General features: G+C 39.5%; 2 protein-coding genes across 2 annotated transcripts; one reads left to right on the top strand and one right to left on the bottom strand.

Moving 5' to 3' along the window:
- Positions 1-2,162: 2,162 nt before the first annotated feature.
- On the top strand, positions 2,163-25,527 carry LOC140243161 (caspase-3-like). The gene is made up of 6 exons (XM_072322891.1): positions 2,163-2,316; positions 8,628-8,916; positions 11,924-12,195; positions 12,980-13,155; positions 24,485-24,629; positions 25,292-25,527. Exons 1-6 carry the CDS (start codon positions 2,163-2,165, stop codon positions 25,525-25,527), a joined length of 1,272 nt encoding a protein of 423 aa, XP_072178992.1.
- On the bottom strand, positions 16,493-20,325 carry LOC140242848 (cationic amino acid transporter 4-like). The gene is made up of 2 exons (XM_072322599.1): positions 18,670-20,325; positions 16,493-16,648 (listed from the first exon to the last, which is right to left on the bottom strand). The coding sequence occupies exons 1-2, from the start codon at positions 20,323-20,325 to the stop codon at positions 16,493-16,495; spliced, it is 1,812 nt and encodes a 603-aa protein (XP_072178700.1).

Raw genomic sequence — 25,527 nt, 5'->3', positions numbered from 1 at the left:
CAGTGTGGCGCGCGCGTCCGCGCTTATTTCGCTTGCCCGACTTAGTTACAATCACTAGGGTCGCGTGGGGTTGACGTCATTATGCATATCATTAGTAAAGCGGTCTATTGATTAAAACACGTTGGGTTTTTTTTTTTTTTTTCTAGATTTCGGGTATGCATAATATAGTGTTTGTATGTTTATATAAATACATATATTATGCATATGATATATATACTTATGTATATATATATCTTCTATATAATTATATATAATATGTTATGAAGATTTACATATATGAGATGTGTGTCCATGTTTGTGTGTGTGTGTGTGTGTGCGGGCGCGCGCGCGCGTTCGTGTGTGTGTGTGTGTGTTTGTGCTATAGCAGTCACAACTCAATAAGAGTGTAATGATTGGAGGTGGCGATATGCACTAAGAGAGATACTTTAATTCACAACATTTAGATTTCGAACGCTTATCACTGCACTTATGGCTATAAGCGGGTTGTTTGTGTCATGTGTAGCCTCAGTAGTGTTCATATACTTACAAATATCCTTCTACATCACAGTTACTTTGCAATTTTAACAATTTCAAGGCCAAAAATACCCCAAGCCTGTTGCTTATTTATGAATACGTGCTGTTACCCAGTCAAACCCTACTTACTGTATGCTTCAGCACTTTGTAGTGACTGAGAGACGCCGTTTTTGTTTGCTTTGTTTTGTTGTCTTTTTTGACTCGTCGCAAGTGCAAGTAGACAGCTATTGGTGAATAATGAATATCGCGCACTGACATAACTTCATAGGTATTTTTAGTTAGGTAAGTGCATTTGCCGATTATAATGCAACATAAGCTTTACAATGTTTTAGCCGCATCAGCTTCACGAATCTAATTCCGATTATTGTTGTTTAATGGATTCACACCTACGCTACTCATACAAGTATAAATGCAGTTATAGGCCGTTAGGGATGAGCTATACCTGTTGGGTTATCAATTATTCATTACACAGTAAGATCAGTGGAAATCCGTATGAACTTTTCGAGTTTAGGATGACGTGCCGCCTGAATTTGTAGACTATACCTGATCTTGCTGATGGTATCGCTCCAAACCGGAATTCTATAGAAAACGAATCATTAATAGTGTGAGTCACAGAAGAATATATTTAGTCGGTTGATATGTACTGAGATATTGATTCTGAAGCTATTCAAGGGAATGAAAAACGAAAAATGCAAACTACAAATGTAATCATTTGTGCTTGGGGTCACAGAACACATGTTTGATATACTGTCCCTGATGATATCTTGTATCCACGAATATTTTTCATTTCTCTGTTTTTCATTAGCGGAAATTTTCATTCTTTCATGCAGGAGGCGTCTGTATCAAATAATCGTGATTCAATCATTATCATTATTTTTATTTTGGTTGGAGACAATATCATTTGGCAAATCCAGCAGAATGGAACCAATCATAAACGACTTATACCCAAGATGAGACAGTACACACATACACATATACGTATATACACGCTTACATTATTCAACATACACAAACATAGCATGATAACAATTATTTTGTGTGCATGTAGATGTTGGCTTCAAGTATCAAAGTGTATATACGAAGATTATTTTAGTTGTTGTCTATTTTCACTTTAACAAAGTTTACACTCTAGCAGTTATCCTATCCCAATGCCACTGACCATCAGCATCCCCCCTCCCCCCCCCCCCCCCCCCCCCGCCCGCCCGCACCAGCATTGGCAGGTTCGGTTCCATAGCACCTGTTTCTCGGATGAGTATCATTATACGCATGCGCCGGAAAAGCAGGGCTGTCTTTCGAGCGCGAGTGTATCATCGCGGGATTGACTGATGAGCAAAGCGTGTGAAGAATATAAGTTAGTCGGGGTTAGTCGCTGTTCGTGTGAGGGAACGCAATGCAGTGTTATGCCTGAAGTTGGCTACTTTATCAGTATACAAATTGTTTAGTCGTTGGGCGTCCGTCAGGTTTTCAGCAGCCGCTCACAGTGTGTCTGCGTTTCAACGCGTTTGTGTATAGTTCTACTATACCTTAGACGTTTATCAGTCCGGCGTAACAATATTATTTGCCTTCGTGTTTGTTCTTAGTATACAGGCCTGTATTTCCTGTTCTGTGGTCGGTGTTGAAGTTGGATGATAATCTTCGGTGTACCGAACATGGGGTCGAAAGTGTCATCGAGCCAGCATTTGGTGGAAGCTGAGCCGGACAGCGGGGAGGACAAATTGCAGCGATCTTTGACGATGTCGTCTGCTACAGACCTCCGAGACGAGAGGGGTCAAACGGACGATGGAGATGGCGACATAGCGGACGGTAAGCTGTAAATAATAACGGCGTTCCAGTTTGAATTATTTATAGGACTTTATGACCTACATCAATCTGGGGTGGTATTTTACGCTTCCTTTTCGGCCGTTAGTGGCCACTATGTTCACATCAAAGCTAGACGTAAATGTGTACACACACATACACAATATACATATATATATATATATATATATATATATATATATATATGTGTGTGTGTGTGTTGGCATCTGTCTGTCTGTCTGTATGTATGTATGTATGCATGTGTTAGTGCATGTTCGCGTATCAGAGACTGATATACAGCTGTAATTGAACACATTTTAAGAGACTTTCTGTGCGATCGGCATCATTCTGACCTTAAAATAACAAGAGCACAATTTTTATAGCCACATGAAATCAAACAATACTTTATTTATTATGTCAACTATGATACGCTGTTGTATGTAAACATTTACATTTAGGCCTATACTGTATATGTTTTGTTAGCTGGCATTTTATGAGCAGAATTTCGAATGGACAAAAAAAAAAAAAAATCGGTTTGTCGCTTCACCCGAATAAGAAACATACTTTACGACATAGTGTAAAATAAAGTGTGTTCCACTGACTAAAATGGGGCAATGTTGTTGTACAGCGTGGCTGTCAGTTTATCGAACGCAAGTATAGTTTATCTCTCCCTCCTTGGCCAACACAGTGTGCATCTTGCGTTAGTCTCCATTGCATCGTAACTCTTTTAAAAAATTAATGTTAAAACCAACGACCAGGAGGGAGGAGAAAACAGCGTGCTAAAGGAGGCGTGTCGCCAATTTTCATGAAAGCTTTACGAACATTAAGCCGCAGCGTGCCACCACGGACTGGGGCGCGGAAAGTGATATTGGCTTCGCTAAAAGGATTGGGGCTACGTAGAGATGCATGCCACTTGAACTTGCCGTTTGTTGCATGTGTGTGTGGGTGTGTGTGTGTGTGTGTGTGCGTGCGTGCATGCGTGCGTGTGCGGGTTTGTGTTTATATGTGTGTTTGTGTGTGTATGTATGTGTGTGTGTGTGCTTAAGCATGTACGATGTGTGTACGTGTAGTTAGTACCACTTTATACACCACCTTTAACGGAGAAACAAATGCAATATGCTATTAGTCATCATAATGAAGTGATACCTTCTTATTCTGTTTAACCCCTGAATAGCACTTTTCTCTTTAGTCTTCTTCAAAGCTGATTTCAAACTAAAAAGAAAAATTCTTCATGTAGTCATTCCATATCGTCGTAATCATGACGCCGTATATAAGATCACAACCCCAATTGTGACGTAAAATTCCGGGAAGAGACGGACCAACTAAATGTTCTAACAAAAATAGTGTCCCATATCTGATATTGTTTCAGAGGCTAAAACAGGAGGCTAATGGGGGTTTAGGGTAATTCTCCAGAATTTAATGGTATCGGCATGTCAGTAGGAGGCGAAACTGTTGGTCATCTTCGCTTTGTTATCCCTTGCGCCGCGTGCTGCACAAAAACCTCACGAGGAATCTTGTCTACACCAAAATGTACACACTCGTACGGGATTTCCCGAATTTGATGAGCCTGCTTCAGCTTGCAGTGTTAGGGGGAAAAAGGACATTGGCAGAATGAGAAAATATGTGGCGCCTTTACAAAGTTCATCAGGGTCAAGTCTCTCGCAGTGCCATTAGTGTTCTGACAAACCCAACGCCCGCATGTACAATTCATCCTCGTCGTGTCATTGTGTCCGCTCGCTTTCATCGCTTTACGTACATTATCCTGTCAACAACAACGACAACAACAACAAGTTCTGGCTGAAGTATTATCTCTGTGGTGTAAACTCATAAATAAAATGGACACACACAGCACACCACACACACGCACACACCCTCAAGTTCTTCATACGCGACGTTGAGGGCGACATGTGAATACAAAGTACAACGCTGTACCGGAACGTAAATGTACTGTAACACAGCGATTTCGCTTTATATGGTCAATTAGGAATCGAAATTCTCCGGCAATTTTCCTGCCTGGCGCCGCCATAGATCACGAAAAATTACGCTGCTGTGCAGATCGCGTATAAGAGTGTCCTCGGTTGCTTAGCAACCACTTCAGCGCGGGGAACTCGAGAGTCCACTATCCACCTCCCTCATTTCTAAGCCCGCAGATGAAATTGCTTGGGTTTGTCTAACTCTCTTTTTATGTGCCTGCTTCATCTTAATGATATCATCATCTTATATCCTAGATAAAATATGTATATGTACGTATATACATTTACACTATATATATATATATATATATATACAAATATGTAATATATGTTTGCATGTATGTATGAATAGATAAATGAATGAATAAATACAATATATACAGTATATATATTTGAGAGAAAAGAGAGAGAGAGAGATGCAATACGCAAAGTGGAGTATTTACTTTCGCCTGCTCACGCATGCTTACTCTTTTAAGACACTTGTATTCTGTTTGCGAAAAAGTAGATGTTCTTTTTCACAATCTCTTATTGACATGATTGAGGGCAGGTTATGCTTTGATTGATATTCATTAAAATGTGCATTTCCCTAGTGATGGTCCTTTTGACCGCACTGCCCAATATCATTTTTGTTTGTTTGTTTGTTTGTTTTGGGGTCATTTCTTTTCAAAAGTTCTCAGTCAGGTGTATGTGGGCCCTATTCAACTTTTACTTTTGTTTTAATGTAACAAAATATACAATCTAGACAACTGACTTTGTTATATCTTGTCAATACCAGAAATACTACCACTGTACTAGGGTCTATATAAAAGTTTAAAAAAAAAAGTTTGTTAAGCTGCAGGTCCCGTTTGAAAAATGGATGACGGGAGATTAGCGAAATGGTTAAGCATTTGTTGACCGAAAAAAAAAAAATCAAGAGATAAAAAGGAGGGTTGAAGACGTATAGTCTTAGGTGGCAGTATATAGGCCATTTCTCGTGCATTGAACCTCTGACCTCTTACTTCGGACCAGTCGTCAATAATCGGCTCGAGCAATAATCTTATTGTCCCCCTCTATAGTGTCATGAATCTGTAAAGGGATAGCGATGGTGATGTATTGGTATATATGTGTATATACGTGCCTTTGTCGGTCTCTAGTAAGGGGTATCTCGGCTGTACAAGCCCTTCTGGATTACACGTGGTGGCGGAAAAAGCCTTTAACAGAGACTATGTTTGACCGAGCAAATGCAAGCAGAGCGAGGCGAATTTTATCTTTTTATTGCAATCAGCTCTCCTCGCTCCCTCTCCCTCCCTCTCCCTCACTCTCTCGCACTCAAACACACTCATTAACACACACACACACACACCCACACACGCACACACACACATACACTGACACACACACAAACTCCTTTCTGCCCATCTGTCCGTCTCTTTCTCTGTCTCTCCCTTTCTCTCTGCCTCTCTCCTTTTTAAGCATTGTTGAATGATACCCATCGGTATTTTATTTCTTTCTTTCCTTGTGAGTAGATTCTTACTCGGCAAACAGATCGAGCTCATACACATGCCATATAGACTACGTGCAACTGGCCTGCTTTTTTTTCCATTCAGTGGAGATAATCCAAGGATTATACAAGGTAAAGCAAAAAGAAAAAGATGATCTGAATTCCGATAGAAAAGCAAGAACCGATGAAAATAAAGACGAAAATATGATTTGACTTTTGACTTTCGTATTCATACTGTAAAATAGATAATTAATAAAAATGTACATACATACATACATACATACATATAAATAATACACATGATACATACATATGTACATAACTCATACGTACGAACACACGACATAAAATATTCTTATATTCTACAGCACTGCATGTTCTCAAAGTTTAAGAAAATATATAGGTAAATAATGCATTCACATTGCAGTATGATAACTTTTATGTAGCCCTACGTAATGAGTTTTGCAATGGCTCTGCTGACATGTTTTTAATACACATTTGCTTCATGACCGACGTTAAAACGAGGATTTCGTTAAAACAAATTACATTGCCATCGTTACGACATTGCCATCAACTCATTTATTTCAATGTTGTGTGTTTAACATAGACAATTATTACTCATAATGTATTAAAATGCCGACAAAATAACAGAAGCACACGGGAATGATTTTGCCTTGACACCGTCTTAATGATGTGTTTGCATTTCATAATTGACGAGATTAATTCTTCTCACATACTTTAATGATCTGTAGAATATTTCCATGTATCAAATCTCATATTATCGTGCATGAGCCATACAGCAAGATATGATTGCAAAATCTATACGTGTACAGGATACATTATTTAAATTGTCAAAGCCTATCATAGTGAACATGCGGGTTGAAAGCGTAATGAATACTCGCAAGAGACGAGACACATTTTGGCTCAGCATGGCTATATACTGCTGGCGGCACCAAAATCGACACTCGTTTGATTTGAGGAAAACTTCGCTGGAATTCGAAAACATCAAACACACCCTGAGCATCTGACTACGAAATCGACATGGGTTTCGCTAGAATAGTGAATGCCTATTCTATTCATAGGACTGGAATATTTTCCTCTTTTTTATTCTGTGTGACTATGATTATACAACAGCTGTTTGTGTACTTTGCCAAGCTTTCGCACGAGGGATCCATTGGATACTGTAGGGGAAGATGAGATTTACGTCTATCGGTGGGCTAATGTCTGGACACTGCTGAGGGTTGAGCTCCACAGGGTTGTGCTGGCTTAAAAATTTTCCTCATACATTCATCATTTCTCTCATATATATTCAGGAGAGTATACCATGTACATGATGTATACAGTGCTGGGGGGACTCTGTAGCTTTCAGACCTTTGATTCAAAGGGCTGAGCATGCCCTGTATGCATTCTAATGTTTCAGGCCTCATAAATTAAATCTTCTGCTAATGTTGCTAATCGAGCTCTCTCGAAATCTTCTTTTTTTTTTGTCTACATTAACCGCCCTTTTCTATAACACATGAAACAGATGGATAATAACCCGTAGATCCATTAATCCTACGGATTTCTCGTATACATTGCCTCGATTGTGACATCCAATTCAACCTTCACATTTCATTTCTTTTATAATCACCTAGATATTACCATCTATGATCCTATATACACTCATGTACCTTGCCCCTTTAAAAAAAAATAATAATATGATTTCCTCCCTTTCCAAACATTACCCACAAAATACGTGATCCCCTCGAGTGAAAATGGGGATACCATTAAACTTATCATGTATACCTCGAATACCTACCAAGAGACACTTGTTCAGCTCGTATGAACACATACATGGGTGACTGGAAAATAAAGTTTACACTCCCACTGTGACACGCATTTTGCCAAACGCCAGCTATAAGGAGCATTGTGAACAAAAACAAATTCAGGCTACTATCTACTTCGATACTTTTGGCGGTATAAGTATATATTAACGATGTACCTGCTTTTTTAGATACTTTTTTTTCTTTCTTTACATTCCGGCTTGAAATAAGTTATTACATGCAATGTGACGGTAATGTTACGAAATGTCGCTATCCTTTTATATGTTTCCCCAATTTGTATACCCTGTATGCGTCTCACATGTATCGTCTACATTATTCTTTTTTTTTTTTTAAAGAAAAAGAAAACAGTGAATTGTGTGTGTTATGTAATGTCGACCAATGAAAATAGAATTTGAGTTGAATTGAATTATTAATGTAGCACTTTCCAACGTGTTTTTTTTTTTGTGTGTGTGTGTGTGTTTGTGTTTGTTTGTTGTTGTTTTTTACTCAGGATTTTGTTCAGAGTAACTATGCTACCTATACAAAATCTAAACTATAATATGCATTATTTTTTAACTGAAATAACAACTAGAAACTCTGTATCAGGCAGATAATTGAAATGATGATATATGTTTAGGCGCTATTTTCATTTCTACTGTGAACGTCACAAAAAACTGCATTAAATGTTTTCCTGAATATTGACAGAGACGTCAAGAATGACGAATAACAGTTCATATTTTTCAAGTTAAACAACTACCAAACTGTAATTATGTCACAATGTATTAGTAATCAAAATTGTTGAAATTGTAGAAACTGGCTATAATGAGTATCATATTGGTATATATTATGTTTGATTATGTTGATAAAAAATTTTAAGTGATGCCATACGGAGAATAAATAAATCAAATCAAATCAAATCAAATCAAGTACTTTGAAAAATTTTCGTGAAACTCTAAACTACATCATGCACTTGATTTACAATAGAGCCAAACTAATGTACTTGACTTTAGGTATGTACGACATTATACTATGTTTTCTCTCGTGTGTTTTGATATATCATAGAGATTCAGAGACGTCCTTCTCTGAATAATGGCCTCGGTATACAGTCCATCGATGTCGTAGCGATCGACGGATACACGAAGGGGCACGACGAGGCCTTCGACATCAACGAGAATTTCGATTACGACTCGGACCAAATCACCATCGACTCCGACATCATGACCATGGACAACATCCAGGAAAGCATTCACGTGGTCGACATCGGTATCGGGAAAGGTCGTCACTCGTCGAGGGAGGCCGTCTCGGGGAAGGAGGGACTCGGCGATGAACCGGATCTCCCTGAAAACGTAAGGTATGATCACTAGAAAAAGATGAATATCAGAAGGGTATATCCATTCTATGCAAGAATCTTGAGTCTCCAGGTCCGTGTCAGACTGTATGAAATAGCACGTATGCAAGTGAAAACTTTGTCAGCGTTTACATCATGCATACTATACACTAAGCAGGCTTTGTAACCTTGAACATTTTACCTTTTCCTTTTCTGCTCTACCTTTGACCTGGCAATATTTCGAAATAAGATATGGAGGATGAGTAAGAACGATGACAATGCTCTAAAGGTTTTGCTCGTGTTGTTTTTCAAGGGATATCGAATATATTCTTTGAAAAGTTTTTGTTCAAAGTCTTAAACGACAAGGCTCCTTAAATTACCGCGTTGATAAACATCCCTTTTTTTGTCCCTAAAATTACAAGAAGTAATTATGCAGGAACTACTATATGCAGGTGGGAAGGATTAAGTTTCATCCTCATTAGACTGATAGAGGCGATGCTTTTGTCTGCGAGCAATATCGGAAATATAAAAAGCAAACAAACATTTTAAAGAGTCCCAAACAAAAACATGAGATGTCCCTGTAGAAATACGAGGCGATCGTGTAGCATTGTCACTGCGGCCATTTGTCATTTCTGTCTAGGATTTTGAAAGGCATCCAAACTCGATACTGCACTTGATGTGTCATTTTCAACTTCCCTGAATATAAAACATCCCTCAGCATGAGTTGACTAACATCAAATCAATTTTCCTTCCGTCTAATATATTTTCTTCTTATCAAGTAAACGAGAAAAGCTTCTATCCTCACAAGTATCCGATGAAGTTCATGCATTTCTCATTTTCCGATGTGCTGGCTTCCCCTGAGGGCTGAATATTGTTGAATGTCTATAATTGTCGAGTCAAAAGAAACTCTGTAAAGACAAATGCCTCCCTTTAGCTTCTTGCTGAGTGACTAACAAATTTTGCCTTTTACGCGAACAAAATCCTAATCCCAAAGGTCATTTACCATTAGTTCATTCAATTTGGGTACAGTATGTGTGTCTATGTTTGTGTGTGAGAGAGGAGATGGAGAGGGAATTGATTTTTTTTTTTTTATTGTACGACTTATCATAATGTTTTGCTGGGGGAAAATACACAATTAAATTGGTGTGCTACAGCTGTTTACTTCACCACAATATATCCAGAACATAAATTCCCAACCAAGCGTTTACTCTTAACTGACTACAGCCTGTGATAGACAATTAGCCTGCGGCCAATAATCCATGAACAGTATACAGCCCAGAAGATTCATGTTTGGCAGTTTTCCCAAGGTTGAAAGTCCCGAATAGACGCGGTCCCCGGAGCAGATGATATTGTGGTGAAGTAAACAGCTGTAGCACACCAATTTTTATAGAATAGCAGGTCTGACGTGTAGTAACGGTTACTCAAACTTTAATGCTCCAGGAAGGGAGTGGGGGTAATCAAGCGCTATTATGGCTTACGTTTGAACAGGGTATATGTTGTCGTAGATCTGTAGTCTGACTCCAGATAGGGTCTATGTCCACATCTACTGAAGATGAACACATGTATACAGCCCAATAGAGTACAATACTTTCATACCAAGACAAACTATACGAGTGCAAATGTGAACCTGCATCACAAAACAAACAAAAAGTCGCCACACATGAAATTTTAGTTAAGAGCATATTCTGAAAGAGCAGACCTTAAGCTTTAAAATGATTTATAACTCAATTCAAATGAACTCTCCTAACCTTTCTAAATATTGGAGAGAAAGCACACACTCAGGAGAAGTGTTAACTGAGAAAAGAGGCTCTGAAGTACAGTGTCTATTCAAGCGCTTAATCTTTACCAAGCCGTGCTGGCTGTGCGATGAATGGGACAAAAAAAAAAAAACAGGATGTAAACCACCGGAGTAACAACAATGAAGAAATTATCAGATTAAAATGAAATTAAATATGCCTTATGAACACATTCTGTCCTTAATTAATGCCAACTTTCAAAGCAGTACCGTCATCCTTTCAAAAGTTACAGGAATTGAAAGTGAAGAGTGTGTACAAGGTTTTTAAGAAATTAAAAGGGGACTCTAAATACACACTTAATCACACTATTCTGCCAAAAAACGTTCAAGATAAACTGCCCATAAACACATTTTCCTGTCCGTTTTACGATCCCAAATTTTAGCATAATGTAGAAGAAGACTTCCTCTTTCAGAAAATATGAAAAAGTCAAGATCGGCTCGGTTGACGCATTTCACCTATTTTCAGTCCTCACACAAAATCAGTGTGTGCGACTTTTTGTTCGTTTTGTGATGCACAGTCACAATTTTTTGTTTCCTCAGGTTATACATGTAAAGAGGTATTCAATTTAACTGCTGCAAGCATTTGCAATGTATTTATCGAATGATGCGAAAGATTGCATAGGTTGGTAAGAATTATTCCGTAACGAGTGAAACTTTGTAACACCAGCTCAATATTCCGAGACTCCGGAATGACGATGTTTCACACACAAGCCAACGAAATAGGTTTGTACATCATTTGTTTTTGTTGTTGATACAATGGGCGCGTAAGTGTTTTGAATGCAGAGTAATTCCTCATGACGCGTCCTTCATATTGGACATTACCTCAAAGGGCGAAGTTTTCCGAACGCATGTAGGCAAGTTAACCATGTTAACCGGACACTCGATGAGACTTCAAACTGGAAGAAAGAAAAAAAATCTACCTGAAACTGTATACCATTGAGTGATTTCTATAATTATCTAGTGAAAGTGTATTAAATGCCAGTTTCTTTGGTACGCCTGCGCACATTGAAATTTCCTCTGGTATCTTCCTTCAGTATTATTTTCTTTTCTGCTCTCAGACCTATTTCGACTCTCCTTACAATTTTTATTGCCTATTATGAGCATAAAATTTTGAGCACGTGGATGAGTGAAAGAAACCACGCTGTAGAATCGGCCAACCAGATTGTAGAGATTTTTGGTCCTTTGGCAAAAAGTCGCTGTGATTACGTGAACGTTGGGCGTTGATGTCATCCACAGGTCCATGCGCATGGACGAAATCAACGTCAACGTCTTACAATCTTCATCGTTGCATCTCACCAGCCAGTCCGTCTACAGTATGAACCATCCAAACAGGGGCAGGGCCGTGATCGTGAACGAGACCCTTTTCGAACCGGTCACCGGCGTCGATGACCGGCAAGGGACGAACCCGGACGTACGGGGACTCGAGCGCGTGTTCGGCAGCCTGGGATTCCAGACGGAAACGCACACAGACCTAACCGTGTTCGACTTCAAGGCGTTGATATGCAGACGTAATCGAACATTCTTCCTGCTTTTCATTCCAGTTTTGATAATGCCGCGAAGAATGAATAATAGATTATATAAAGTTAACCAAGCCCTGACCCTGAATTCAATGTATATATTATTGGTAACAATAAGCACATATCTATTATGATACACTATATAAATATAAATATAAATATAAATATATATATATATATATATTATATATATATATATATATATATATATATATAATCAAATATACATATATATGTAATTATGGATATCATATGAGCAGTGTAAGAGAGGGACAGACAGACACACAGACAAATATTCAGACAAACTGATTGACTGACGGACAGGCAGGCAGGCAGATAGATGAACGTAAAGATTATTTATTGTAAATTGTTCGGTTCATTTCCGTCACAGTATTTACTAAGACAATCCGGACTATTCAAATAATCATTAGCGAGTATGTAATCTTATTAACATTATGCTTAAATCAAGGAACCGTATCGAAATGTAAGAACTATGTAACTGATCCGAAAGCAAAATAACTTTCGGGTGTGTGTGTTTGTTTGTTTGTTTGTTTGTTTGTTTGTTTGTTTGTTTGTTTGTTTTTTGTCAGCGATCTGTGCCCAGACGATTTCTGTAGGTCATAAAGTTTATATCTCTTTAGAACATGATGTTAACTAAACGAGATCAATAATTGAAATTCAAACCTGAAGCAGCTGAAGTTACCCATCTAATGTCCCTTAATCATTATTTCTGATAACTGTTCATTCGACAACCTCCTCTCCTTCTGGTTTGCAGTCATCGGGGAAGATTTCAGCCGAGACGATTGTTTCGTCCTCGTCGTCATGAGTCACGGGAACGACGATTTCCTGTACTGCAAGGACGGCAGGCTCGTCATGGACGAGGTCGTTGACGCCTTCAAAGGAGACTCTTGCCCGGGCCTCGTCGGCAAACCTAAGCTGTTCTTCTTTCAGGTCGGTTTCCCGCGCCCCTCCTCAAATCTCAACATACCACCACTTCTATCCACCTCATTTTTCCGATTGCCATATGATTTATCGCTTTTCTTCCTCCATCCCACCTCTTCCACCTCACGTCGAGTGTGAACTTCTGTCCACTCGGAGGTCATTGCCACTTCTCCATCCACCCCTCCCTCCCCCCCCCCCCTCCCGTTCTTTCTCCAAACCCGTCACACCAAGATTCTCTCCATAAAATGCTCCTCTCTTTCATCACCTCTCCCCATGTCCTACACGCTTCCTCTTATCCACGCTTCATCTTCCCCCCTACTTTACTCCATCAGTCTACGCACATGTCGTTTCTCAGACCTCTCCCCCCCCCCCCCCGTCCCCTTCCACCAAACCCAAAACCTTCATACCTCTTCCGATCCAAAGTAATCTTACCGTCTGGGCTTTCTCTCTTCCTGTAACCATCTTCCTTCCTCTCGATCTTTCCTGCCCTCCTTCACCTCCTCTCCTTCCTTCCAGCCACCTCCGGCCACCTCCCCATCGTACCTTAATACCTGTTATTCATTCCTGTTCCCATCTCCCTTTCCACATTCCATTCAACCCATTGCACCCCTGCTCCGATTTTGCCCTCTATAGGAGGATACCTTTATCCTCTCCTCCTTATCGAATTCTTATCTCGTCACACACTTTATACCCTTTCGGGTGATGTTCGTTATTCAAAATGTTCATTAATCCGAGATTGAAAAAAATTTCGTCATTCCAAAACACTCTAATTCCACATACCTAGATTTTCGTTAATCCGAAAATAAGATTGAGATCCTTAGTCCGAACATACATGTATTTTGGCGTTATTTCGAAGGTCCATTATTCTCAAAGGTCATTAATCCGAATGTGAAAAAAAAAAAGTTTATTATTTCGACGGTTCGTCAGTCCGAAAACGATAAGAGGCTCTGCATTTGTAAGGTTTGTTTGTAGAAAAAAAAAAGAAAAAAAAACACATGTGCATGAAACTTTAGAATCGAATCCTTATTTCGTTTCGGATTAACGAACCTTCGGAATAATAATTCGTGTTTTAGTTTTGAAATTACGAACGTTCGGAATAATGAACTGTATACCCTATAATTAAATATACTATAATTTGATTACTATTTTCAACCCTTTACTTCTATATGAAATAATGATATATATTCATAAATAACATCACTGATGTTTATCTTTTTTTTCTTTAATTCACATGCGCATGTGATATAAAAGAGATTGACCAAATAAATAAATCTTTACGTTCCAGAACTGAGGTTCAGTGCAGCAAACGAATGGTGCTTTTCTCTGACCAATGATTTTTTAAGTAATTTATAGAGGGGAATCAAATTTTGTGCTCATCAGCTACGTTTTGAGGAAACTTCAAAGTATTAACTTCGGTGTATTGCTCTAAGTCATAATAAATTCAGAATAACTCTAAAGCTCAGTAGGTTGATTTAAAAGGTTATATTAGATGTCGGAGCGTGATACGCAGATTTCAAGGTATTTCAATGTGGGAGCTTATTTTATAAGGTAATCTCAAGGCAACTGCGGTTGGAAACTCACCATGGTTACTTATAGGCAAGGTCGGAGTTCATTAAAACAATTTCAAGGTATAATCTAAGTGGAAACTCATCAAGATTGCAAGTGAAATCTAAATCAAGGTTAATACAATATGCTTTGTGAGGTTTCGATAAGGTCAACCTCTGTTTCATTATAAATGAATCTCACATACCAATGGCTTATTTTACTGTTGCTACACAAAAAATCCCGCACATTTATACAATCATGCTAGCAATGAAGAATAAAAAGTGTATTATGTTCTTAAAAGATACTTAAATCCATATGAGCAATACATATCAACTAGTGGTCTTCCTATAATTCTTTAGGGAATGATTGAGATGGAAAAGAGATTATTTCAGGATGGGGACAGCATCATTGCTTTATTCTTGAGATAGATAACAACGCTGTCGCATGCTACCTTAAGGTATCATAGTCAAGAAGTCTTTGAATATTGAAAATTAAGAAAAACACAACTGTATGAAAAGGTTCAAAGCATCATAAGTAGCTGTAGTAACAAATCTTCATTAAGTTAGGCCTATAGTGGCGCAAACAAAAGGCATATGATATCAATCAGCCCACTTGGAGAGACAAACCAGGGAGGTGGTCCCACCTCCCTGGACAAACGGTAACGAGAATAATTTCACCACACAATGATTTCAGTTCAGGAGCAATACTTGACTGTTATCTTATAGTTAATATAAAGAAATATTCTTATGAAATAATTCTGTCTCTACCAATTCTGTCTCTAAATATGACCATTGCATAATCATGATTATCATGAAAAAATCCGAGGAAACTAAATATACAAAATGCAAACAATAACATACTGACCCCTTCCTGGAATACAGTGTAAAAGTTGAAAGCAGTGTCATATCTCTGCTAACTTTCTCCTTATATATTCTATTTTATTCCATTACTTATTATTAAGTATGTACATAAAAGGTTCTTCACTGGTCAAACAATGTCAGGATTGAGTATTCGCACAATAGAAAAGAGCAATTAAAGCACAATAGAATGAACAAAAATAATACAATGGTGCAATTTTCATCAGACAGACCCTCGTACAGTGATCATTGATGAACAAAAAAAAAATATTAATGTCTGATGGTGAGTAAATGCAAATTTGTAGCAAAATTCAAACTTGGTAGCAGATTATAAAGAAAAGGTAATCATATAAAGCTAGGGATGGCGAGTGAGGCACCAAAGTGAAATATGTTATGATGACGTAGAAATCATAAACAGGAAGTTGGACATTTCAAGGGAGACTCCTACTCCCAATCCAGTTGATTGCAATCGATTGAAAGCTCGCTTCTTGCAAAGTGAAAGCTGCGATTGATTGCAAGCTTCATTTGTGATCAACTCGACTTTCTTCCCTAAATAAGACTGACTGTTTGAAAGATCAGGCTTCTGTTGTTGCTGTTGTTGTTGTTGTTGTTGTTGTTGTTGTTGTTGTTGTTGTTGTTGTTGTTTTGGTTGTTGTTTAATTTTGCAGTGGCAGCATTTGGTTGTGTTTATTGCTGTTTATGTTTCAGTAACACTGATGCACGGTCATTATCATATTACTCACCCGAAATACCCTTTGATTTGCTGAACGCCTTTTTTTTGACCGTTTTGACTGCCACACATTTACGTCTTCATTTGACGTATTTTCATGAACATGATATTCTCATATATCTCATATCATGAGGCATTTTCTAGGAAGTACACTTGATTAAACATAAGTTTACAATATGCAATACAATACAAAATAATTTCTCACAAGACTATTTTAGTCGATTCTTGACATCTTTCGCTTCCGTGCTGTCGTTGCAGCTGCCGTAGGTGGCGCGAGCGTGATTGTCGTCTCCTTGTAGTTCAGCCTGAAGCTGTCGTCTTTGGCCTTCCTTGCTATTGCAAAACCCGTAGAAGGCGTATATGGTCGTTCCTTGGGATAGGAAATACATGGTAACTCTTACTTAGTGCCAACTGTGCATAGCCTACAGTATATTGATAGATGGATATGTATAGCAAGTTTGTTTGGCGTCATTACATTACCTTGAAGAAGTTAATGACATAAAGAGTGTTTGGGGGATTTCCTTTAATCAAACTGACTGTAAGGCAGGTCGTGAAAGGTCTGGCTCGTTCCATTTCATGTAATTTTTCGCAATAGTAAAAGTAATATTGAGCGTCCAAACAACTGGTATGAGGAATGTAAGATTAGCACAGCACAATAAATTTGTGATTATATGAATTTCATCAAGTATGGTTTGAAATTCATCCAACTTATTCATTTGCATCTTCCTATACATTACTGATTCAGGACCTGCTGGATATGAATCAAAGTCAGTGTAATTTCACTGGAACAAGTACCACAAATAAAAATCATTTGCTAATTTCGAGAGTGAAGGAACTTTCTTGAAAATATAGTATACTCAATCCTTCAATAAGTGGTGGAATCTAGATACTTTGCATTGGTTTCCGAAAGAGCGAAAAACTTCGTTTTGTGCATGTTGTGCGCCGAATATATCAGGGCCAGCGGAGTGTTTTCAAAAGTGGGGGGGCACTTCCGGGTTTCATGAGCTTATAAGAAAAAAAAAGGCCTTTAGCGCAGTTTCCGGCGCCACTTCCGGGTTTCTTCAGCTGGCAGGCAAAAAAAAAAAAAAAAAAAAGGAAGAAGAAAGGTCTTCAGCTCATCTTTCTCCTTCCGCTTCCGGATTTCTTCAGCTTACAAGCAAAAAACAAAAACAAAAAAGGTCTTCAGCCCAAAAACATAATCTTACCGCGCTCACACTTCAAGGTCTCTATCTATTTCTTTCTATAGTGCCACTTACGCACTTCCGGGGTAAAAAAAAGTGGGGGCCCAAAGTGGTGACACCTTATGTTTTCCTTTGTATGGTGCAAAAAAAAAGTGGGGCCGAGCCTCCCCCCCCCCCCCGTCTCGCCGGCCATGTATATATATATATATATATATAGAGAGAGAGAGAGAGAGAGAGAGAGAGAGAGAGGGAGGGAGAGGGGAGAGGTTACATGATGAACGAAAAGTATTACCTATTGCGATCCAGATAAGAAATCGGAACCACGTAACAGCATCGAGATGAAGAACCAGCGTCAGATTAAAAAGGATGCTTAGACCTGGGACGAACGGAACCCAGTGAACCTGTCACAATAGACATGTAGACCGTACGTAATTATGTTTCAGCTTTCTCGTTGCCTGATTTTGCGCCTCAGATTACGGCTTTTTAGACACTGTTGACCAAGTTAGGTCACTGCACGATATTTGAAAGGTCCGGAGTAAGTAAATGTAGGTACGAATCTAAACATATCAGGGAGTCATAGTTGTCGATTATGTCTTTGACAAGTTACGCTATTAATTCGCAGACAAAATGTCACAAAGCGTGCTTTCATTTTCTTCTACTTCTCCTCTTCTTCTTCTTCTTGTTATTATTATTATTATTATTACTGCTACTATTACTACTATTACTACTACTACTATTACTACTACTATTACTTGTGACATGAAAATACATAGTATCAGCATGGTCTATTTAGAAATCAGCCGGGAAACCCAACCGTAAATATACTGTATTTATGTAAGGTCGGTATTCCCAGGATGCACTGTTGAAAAACTTCTGGACAATCAGCTTTGAAAAAAAAAATGATGTAATCTGACTGTCGCTTTGATAACTAAAATGTGCACCTATACTCCTCTGTATACCAAAAAAAAAAAAAAAAAAAAAACATACATGATCTTTGCCTTTCTAATCCAGATTTTGCGATCAACAGATCGAGGGGCATAAGAATGATAAGACACAAGCTAGGTGATCATAGGACATGGTAGAAGCCATTCTTAACATGCAGTGCAGTTTCACGCTAAAAGTTTGCCTACCTTAGAAAAATACATTCCGTGGCGTGCTTAATAAATTTGAAGCGTTTTTAGTATTTAAAAAAAAATGGTCTATTCCTCACCCTGTAATAATCTCCCGAGGCTTGATTTTGCTCGTGTAGCAGAATCACGAAGAAGCTGGCAAGACCGCCGACTAGGAAAAGAACAAGAAGAAGAACTGCCCACCATTCTGCCGCCAGAAGATTCTGAAATCCATACTTGAGAACCAGGATGACGCCAGAAAAAAGGACCACTGACAGTCCAAGACAGGTGTTGACGACAACGCCGGGTCGAAACTTAGCTAAATATTTAAGGAGGGGCAAGTCTCTAAACTTTTCTTTCAGCGTCCCCGGTAAAGTGGAAGAGGTGTTGGTGAGAAGTCGCTCTCTGTCACTGGATTCTCCGCCATGGCTGTCTGAAGGTGCTGGGACCCTTTGCTCACTCGGATATGATGACATCTCTAACGACACGCTGTCTACTCCAGAAAGCAAGTCGGGCTGGTAGCGCAATGTGATAACTGCGCTGGAGACAAACGTGCAGCCGATCAAGACGCCAATTGATGAGAATTCGACCAATTGCACTAGGGAAAAGAAAACAGCCAAGATGACCACTATAGTACACGAGCAGACGGCAGCAATAATAGGGACTCCTGTGGTTTGGTTTACTCGTCCTAGACAGCTAAACAGGAGTCCGTCCACAGCCATGGCGTAAAATGATCTCTGGAGACAGTATAGACTCATTAGAATACACGCGAACATTCCACACAGAGCTCCTATACTGACAACCCATCTCGCCCATCCCACACCAGTCGCGACGAACGCCCCAGCAAAGGCGGAAGACTCGTCCAGTGTCGGGTAAGGAACTATGAGAGTCAGAAGAGCTGAACAAAGCATGTACACAGTGGTTACAATCAGGAGGGAGATGAACGTGGCTCTCGGTATACTCTTTTGAGGGTTGACCGCTTCCTCGTTGGCATAGGATATTGCATCTAATCCAGTAAACGCGAAGAAGAGTTTGGCTGCACCTGTAAATATACTTCCGGGTCCCTTGGGAACAAAGCCGCCGTAGTCTTGCCAGTTTTTAATGTCTGCCTCGGCGAATCCTAATGCAATGATGATGGACACAACCGCTGCATTCAGCAACACAAATACGATGCTGACTGAGGCAGACACCTTTGATCCCAATATGACAGCAACTGTGATCAGGGCAATTAACACCGCCGCAAATATGTTTGGATATGGAGCGATATATGGCAGTGTCCAAACGTTGCCTCCTAGTATTCTGTTAACCACGAAGTCTGACAGAACTTTTCCAGTGAGAAAATCCAGGTAACCAATGAATGCTGTTGCGTCTGAAGCTGCCGCAACGGCGTACTCAAGGATGAGGTTCCAACCAACGAAAAAGGCCCAAATCTCCCCAATTGATATGTACGTGAACGTGTACGCCGATCCTGTACGAGGAATGCGACAGGCGAATTCGACAAAACACGCAGCTGAAAGCAAAGCGGCCACTCCGCTTATAGCGTACGATATGACGATAGCCGGTCCTGTGGTTTCCTTGGCAACCACGCCAGTTAACACGTACAGCCCACTGCCGATCAGGGTGCCAATTCCCATTGGCACAAGCTGGAATGTCTTAAGGTTCCGTCGAAGAGGGGTATTGTAGAGGTCATCCGCACTTCCCAGAGACTTCTTCCGGTTCAAGAGTGAGAGGAACTCCCAGCAGCGAGCTGTTGCCATGGTGACGATGAAGAAGATTCGCGGAATCTTCTTGTTTTATTTGATGGTGGCGCCACCACAATTGCAGTTGCCCACTTTCTGAGTCATGAATAACTTCGCCCGAACTCTAGAAGTGGCAAAGAAAGAGACATATGAATTAAGTTTGCTCCTAGGGACTACATTATTAAAGTGATGCTCCTGTAGGGACTACATTTTCTTTGCTGACTCTGCCCTTATTGTTATTGCGAGAGCAATTCAATGTTATGACTGTACCTTTAAAGAGGCGTTTCCTCTAGATTCTATAATTATACCTTAACATAGCGTGTGGCAGCATGAAAAATAATTTGATGGTACAGTATATGTCTACATTCCCTGTAATTTGACAAAAATGCTGAAGATACAAAACTTCTTCATAACAATAGACGGAACGCGTGAGGAGTTCCTTTTCTCCTGACGGCATGTTACAGATACAATGTCACCAGCAATTTTAAGCTTGCTTGTAGAAAGTATTTCTATAAAGAAAGTTGTTTGGATCATCAACAAACTCTCCGACTTCCATGAAGTATATACCGTGACGGGATGTTTTCATCTTCTATGCACGTGCAAACACCATCTCATTCCTTGCAACCCTCGTAATTGGTTTTCAGAAGATTTTCACCGATACAGATTACGGCTTATGGCTTGCATTTGCCATCAATATGGCAAAATGAAGTAACAAAAAGTTTGATTTCCTTGCGAGCCGATAATGGTATGTATAACATTAACATTGTCTTCCCTCCACGGGTGATATTAAAAAAATTATATAACAATTATGATGTAATCTCTCATGACAGCAACTGAAAAACTAATGCGCTGATTAATACAGCAGTTAGATGCCTCGTTGGGTGCTTTACGAATGTTCTACAATTGCAATTGTAAACAGAATTCCGCAAAGTAATGTTTTACTGTACCTTACAGCGGCTCCTAAAATGAGGTCTTCGCTGAGAACTGCAGTGTCTATTTCGCTGTTAATGTTAGCCTCTTTGCATGGCAGTAATCGCGTCCGATTCAAGGTTGGTATGAAAATGAGGCCTCAATGAGACAGCAATCCCTACAAACAGCTTGAGCCCGCCCACATCGCCGTAACTCCCTTACCAAGCCATAAAATCTTATGAATCAGAATACTATAGCTTGGAACGCGCGTCATGCGACATTTCGCCTATTCACAACAAGCTTCCACCTTCTGGCGTCTTTCAGTTGGGAAGAATGGCCCTTTTATGATTGTGTGAAGTTGTGCAGTCCGACATATTGGAATTAGCAGAAGCTGATTTTTCTTTTTTGTTAATTGCCGAAACGTTGCATGAGGTGAGTTCAGATCCGGTCTTCCGATTCATAAGACTTTGGAGGTTACACTCGGACTTGATGAATAATAACGTACATCAGTTTTCTCACTTACCGACGTTTACACCATGCACCTGACGACCCAACGTCTGCAATGCACCATGAAGGCATTCGAAGCGCTCTTTCGGTCACGTTCAAAAACGTGTATAGTCCTTCGGCATGTTTGGACGCAATATAAGCAGTGGATTATGAGAACCTGGGCAATCTTGTGTCAAGAGAATGCCCTGCTTTTGTTGCAAGCCAATATGAACGCAGGTAAAATAGAATATTTTCTTCTTTCATAACCCCCAAAATCTCCATGTCACCCTGTCAACAAGTGCACTATGCCTGCCACGGTCATGGGTGAACAAGTTTTGACAAAAATGTTTTAAGCTTCGCATCCCATCCACAGCCGCTGGAAAGCAAAAGGTTCAGCCGCCCAATGATTACCAGACCATGCCACTGGAGACAGAGCTACGCAGTCAGTCCTGGCAAATTGTTCAAGTCTTGACTATAATAGTGAATAATAACGATTTATAGATATTGACATAATAATCTTTGGTAGACACCCCCCCCCCCCCTCGCTGACGAGATGGGGCGATTGAACAACAGCAAAATGCAACAGAAGAGCGTGCGATTTTGTTTAATTTTGGGTTTTTTTTAATCCAAATCGGTAAAAAAAAAATCCACAGTTCTGTCCCTCCTCCCGAAATTTTCTAACCTTCATTTTCATTAGACGTGAATATTAGATTTTCAGATAACTTGATCGGTTAATGACAAAGTCATGCCAAAACTACATAATTCATGTGTGTGTTTTCTCTTATTTCTTCATCTTCTGCTGATCACTTTTTTTTTTTCAGATGCGAGTTTCTTCACTTTGTCTCCCTCTACAAATTAAATTTGTTAAGATCGCAACTGCTGATCTGTAAATTAACAAACATATCGGAAAAAAAGGAACCAGCGGCTCCTTTTTTTCCTTTGTTTAGATGTCAAGGTCGACTTTTTTACGCAATTCGCATCTCTCAGTGCACATCTTACGTCCACGGCACACACAGCGCTCCTACAACGTGCCTCTGTGGCGTTCCATGCGCTTGAAATGCACCCTGCACTGTCACAGGAATTAGGTAAAACACCTCACACCAAGAAATCTTAACATTACCTCCTTCTCGCATGAGCAGATATGCTTTGTGAAACTTCCTGCACAAAAGAAAGAAAATTTGGGCGCTATACAAAGACCAAAAAAAAATAAAAAAAAAACTTTGCCCACGGTTGCCGACCTTGTCGGCATTCAGCGCCTTCGAATGCGGATGAGTAGGCCTATCATCATGTCGTCCGACACAAACAAGCGTCAATTTTTTAAAGATTTTATAGTACACAATGCATCATTAATGGCACTAGAACATTTTCTTTTTGTTTGCAACAGTACAAGCTGAGGATTGGGTAGCTATTATAAAAGAGAAAGAAAAAGAGAAGAAAAATCATGAACAGACTCTATAATACGGTCTGCACTGGTAAGAGAAATTTACCCCAATCATTTTGGGAGGCAAGGGGAATGATTCATTTCATTTCATTTTCATTTCATTTCCGACGAAAGTTTACAATATAACATCTGCATATACCACCACTTACACAAAGTAAAGTACAATGTGACTTTTGCATATTCAAATGGGATTCAAATGCACGTCATTTTTTTTTTTTTTTGAATGAGACAAAACATACTTTAGATTAAGAAATACATGGATAAACTGTAACTGAATCGTAACAAAGAAAAACAGTCGGTAATGGAGGGGACTGCTAAAAAGCCTAGCTTGTAGAATGTAATCTCCTCGTGAGTAGTTAATTGTAGTAATAATCAGACGAAACGATAAGACATATTCCTCGGGAAGCAGAATATAAAACAAATGCGCACACAAACGCACACACACAGACAGAAACAAAGCAGCTCTCTTACACACGGGTGCATGGAAAGAATAAACAGGCGGTCAAAGGTCAGAAAAGGGACAGAGGAAGAGGCAGGGAAAGAGGATACCTGTATTCCCGTTATGGTACGTCAGTAATAAGTCAGATGATAGTGTACTTTTTATAAGAATGACATTTTGTGGAATTCTACTTTCTTCATATATCGTTGCCCTACTCTGGCATCATGAATTGCCGTAGTCTTCTTATCCAGCGATGACTGGATAAATTTAATCATCTTTTGGAGGGATTTTCCGATTTTCCTCAATGTCACCGCTGAATACCATTATTATGTCTACATGTATAATGAATCCACATAATTATTGTCTTATCTTTTCGTTCGCCCATTACTACTAATTGCTGCTCATGAGGGACTGCATTCTACCAGCTAGATTTTTTTAGCAGTTCCCTCCATTTCCGACAACTGTATCAGATACGATTCAGTTACTGTTTCCTTATGCATTTCTCTAAACTAGGTTTTGTTTTATTTAAAAAAAAAAATAGATACACTGATTTCGCTTGTGTATGTAAATGTCATATTGAATTCAATACTTCAGTTGGAAATGACATTGACAATTAAATGAAACGAAATGAAATATACATTTTTAGTAATCATTTTCAATAGGACATGCAAGGTAGTATGCATGCTTCATTAAATGTCATGGAAACTGTCAATTCAAAAGCACTCTTGCGATTTGGACAGTTGGGTCATTCGGTATCAAAATGTCAATTTTCTTTTTCCAGCTAATGTGAATTTTGATAAGAGTATTCCAACTGAATTACCCCGCTTGATAATTTCAATAGAGTAAACGTGGTAACTGATGAATATCTGTATAATTGTGTCCCTTCTGCTTTCTCCAAAAAGGCGTGTCGAGGTACTAGGTTGGACAGAGGTGTGCAGTCGGCGAATGCCGACAACTTCGACGAGACGGACGCGGGCCAGGACCCGAAGCAATATTACACCATTCCGGTCGAGGCGGATTATCTACTGGCTTACTCCTCGCCTCCAGGTACACCTTCAGGGCCCCGTTTCATAAAACTTGTTATCGATAACAAGTTACGATATTTCTTATGCATAAGCTATACAGAAATCCTTGCATCTGTTTGACTGAGAGCAAATTTGTCATAGAAATGTGGCAGTTGTTACTGATATTACATGGTTTTTACGTCCTCGATATAACAAGGTTCCCCTGTAACGAGACAGAAAACTCCAGATGGAAAGCAACCTGCAAGCACTACACCCCCCCCCCCTTCTTTTTGCAATTTCTTGTCATGTCATTTCATATGGGGGTTTTTATGTTTTTAAGAACTTTTTGTCACATTTCAGTTTGATTTCGAAAGTGGGCATGGCGTTCATTCTATAAAAAGGCATACTCTGAAAACTTGTCAACATATTCGTACGCCCACTTTTAAGGGGTAGGCCTAATGTCCTGTAAAGCTAGCAATGATTTTAGAAAAATGTGTAAGCAAGTGGGATTTTTGCTTCGATTTGGGTTTTTGTGGGGATGGAATTATTTGGTAATTTGTTCAGATAACCCGACAAAGTGCAATGCATGTTTATGCCAGTGTCAAGTCAATAATACCATTCACAAACACAATTAACATTTTGCATGAAACGAAATCTGTTCAGATTGTAACGCCACTCTGTGTATAAATCCCCCAAAACACGCAGGTTACTACTCGTGGCGTAGTCTGAGCGAGGGATGCTGGTTCATCCAGGCGCTGGTCAGGGTCTTCGAGAAGTACGGCACGTGTATGGAACTGGTTCAAATGATGACGCGAGTAAACAGGACTGTGGCGTACAGTTACGAGTCGAGTACGAGGGATTCGCGTCTCAGCGGTCTCAAGCAAATGCCCTGTTTCGTATCCACATTGACGAAAGAATTGTACTTCACTCCGAAGAAATGA

Source organism: Diadema setosum, chromosome 19 (assembly GCF_964275005.1).
Source record: "Diadema setosum chromosome 19, eeDiaSeto1, whole genome shotgun sequence".
Classification (NCBI taxonomy): Eukaryota; Metazoa; Echinodermata; class Echinoidea; order Diadematoida; family Diadematidae; genus Diadema; species Diadema setosum.
Note: the sequence above shows the minus strand (reverse complement) of the source record. Positions and strands in the feature narration are given on the sequence as shown.